Source organism: Saprolegnia diclina (assembly GCF_000281045.1).
Source record: "Saprolegnia diclina VS20 unplaced genomic scaffold supercont1.49, whole genome shotgun sequence".
Taxonomy (NCBI): Eukaryota; Oomycota; class Saprolegniomycetes; order Saprolegniales; family Saprolegniaceae; genus Saprolegnia; species Saprolegnia diclina.
In genome coordinates this window covers 366,151-367,753 of record NW_008246116.1, presented here as the reverse complement: position 1 = coordinate 367,753, position 1,603 = coordinate 366,151, and the positions used below count along the sequence as shown (strand labels likewise).

General features: G+C 58.1%; 1 protein-coding gene across 1 annotated transcript; it reads right to left on the bottom strand.

Annotated features, from left to right (window-relative positions):
- Window positions 1-32: 32 nt before the first annotated feature.
- Window positions 33-966, bottom strand: SDRG_12445 (hypothetical protein; the record flags this gene model as incomplete). Its single annotated transcript, XM_008618518.1, has 2 exons — window positions 33-38; window positions 103-966. The coding sequence occupies 2 exons, from the start codon at window positions 964-966 to the stop codon at window positions 33-35; spliced, it is 870 nt and encodes a 289-aa protein (XP_008616740.1).
- Window positions 967-1,603: the final 637 nt, after the last annotated feature.

Sequence of the window (1,603 nt, the reverse complement as noted above, 5' to 3'; positions counted from 1 at the left end):
GACGACGCTGGCCCGACCCTCCGCCGTGTACATCATCTCTCGCACGTGCTGCAGTTCAATCGCACGACTCTTGTCGCCGATCTCGTAGCAAGCCAAAATGACCTTGTAGAGATCGATGACCAGCCGCTCGTTGGTCGGTGCGAGGTCAGGGACGGTTGAAGTCACCACGTCCGACATCTGGATCGAGAGTTGAGGACAATCCATGGCCGCGTACTTCCAGGTCGCGTGTTGCAGCGCCGCTTCGTTCGCGACGCCGTCTTCAAATTGGTCCATCGCTGCAAAAGCCTCGTCACCGATCGCAGCGCGGGTGTCAGCCTCGTCTTGGGGCGTCAAGGGTGCGGAGCCAATGCTCGCAGCGTACACGAGCTGCGGGTGACCGTCAGCGTCGCAACCAAACTGTAGCGCGACAGCCGCAAACCGGAACGGATCACCACTTTGCGCGCCAAAGAGCTTGACGCCGATCGTCATGCGCATGGTAGTGTACGCGACGAGGTAGCCCGACAGACGCTCGGCCATCTGCGTCAGCGACCGGTGCTTGTGATCCAGCTCTAGAATCATGCACGGTGCGCCATCCTCACGAAGCACAAGCAAATCGGGTCGGCGCACGTGTCCGCCGCCCGCGTAAAGACCCCAACCGATATACGTTCGCAAGGTCGCAGTTTGCTGGCGATACAGCTGTCCCAACATCTTGCTAACGCCCGCTTGGTGCTTCCAACCGAGATTGCCAACAATGAAGATCGACACGCGCGTCGACGGATCCTTCGGGTTGCAGCGTCGGTCGTACGTGCCCTCAAGGCACACGCCAAAGTGTCGTCCGTCCAAGCCAGAGGCAAGCCACTTGCGTAGCCGCACGTTTGTGGCAATGAGCAGCGGAGGCCTGGCCGTCTTGCTTGCATTAAATAGCTTGGCCACTGCCGCGAGGCCCTTGGACGTGATGGCTCCGTCCATGATGACAGGGCTGGCCATGGCAGTCTCGGAAGTGGTACTCGGGCGCCGCTTGTTGGCAAGCAAAGTTGGTGGTTGCGCTGCGGTTTGAAAGTGTGGAGAGTACGGTACAATGTAGAGCTTGGAATGGAATTTGGGTTTCTCTTGGGACGGTGCGCTGATGGGACAGGTCAACGGTTGAACGAAGTGACAAGAAAGGACTCTATGGACAGCGCGACGGGTTGTGTGTTTGAGCAGGAACGGTGGGAATGTCGATCTGCATCGTGATTCAAAGTTGGTTCTGCAGCGCCCAGTGCCTTTGGTATTTTGTTTGTTGTTGAAAGTGGTGGACAACTCGTGTTTCGGGGACGGTTGGACAAGTTGACGCGTAGCGACTTGGGAGCGCTGTGACGACGGATCGCTGGGTCGCAGCGTCGGTCGTACTATGTACCACCACGCTGTGCACGTTTGGAGAGGCAGGCGCGCTACTTTGCTACTCCATAGAGCAAACGAACTGTGCCCTCCATCCACGTGCGACGACAAGAACATGAGATATTAGAGTAAATCCGTTCTTATGCAGGAGCACGAGTGCTTCAAACGATCGCAAGCGACCAAAGGCGGACGTCCTTAGTCGAGCGCCGTCGCAAACGCAGGCCAGCAGCTTGTGCCAGCGCACTGC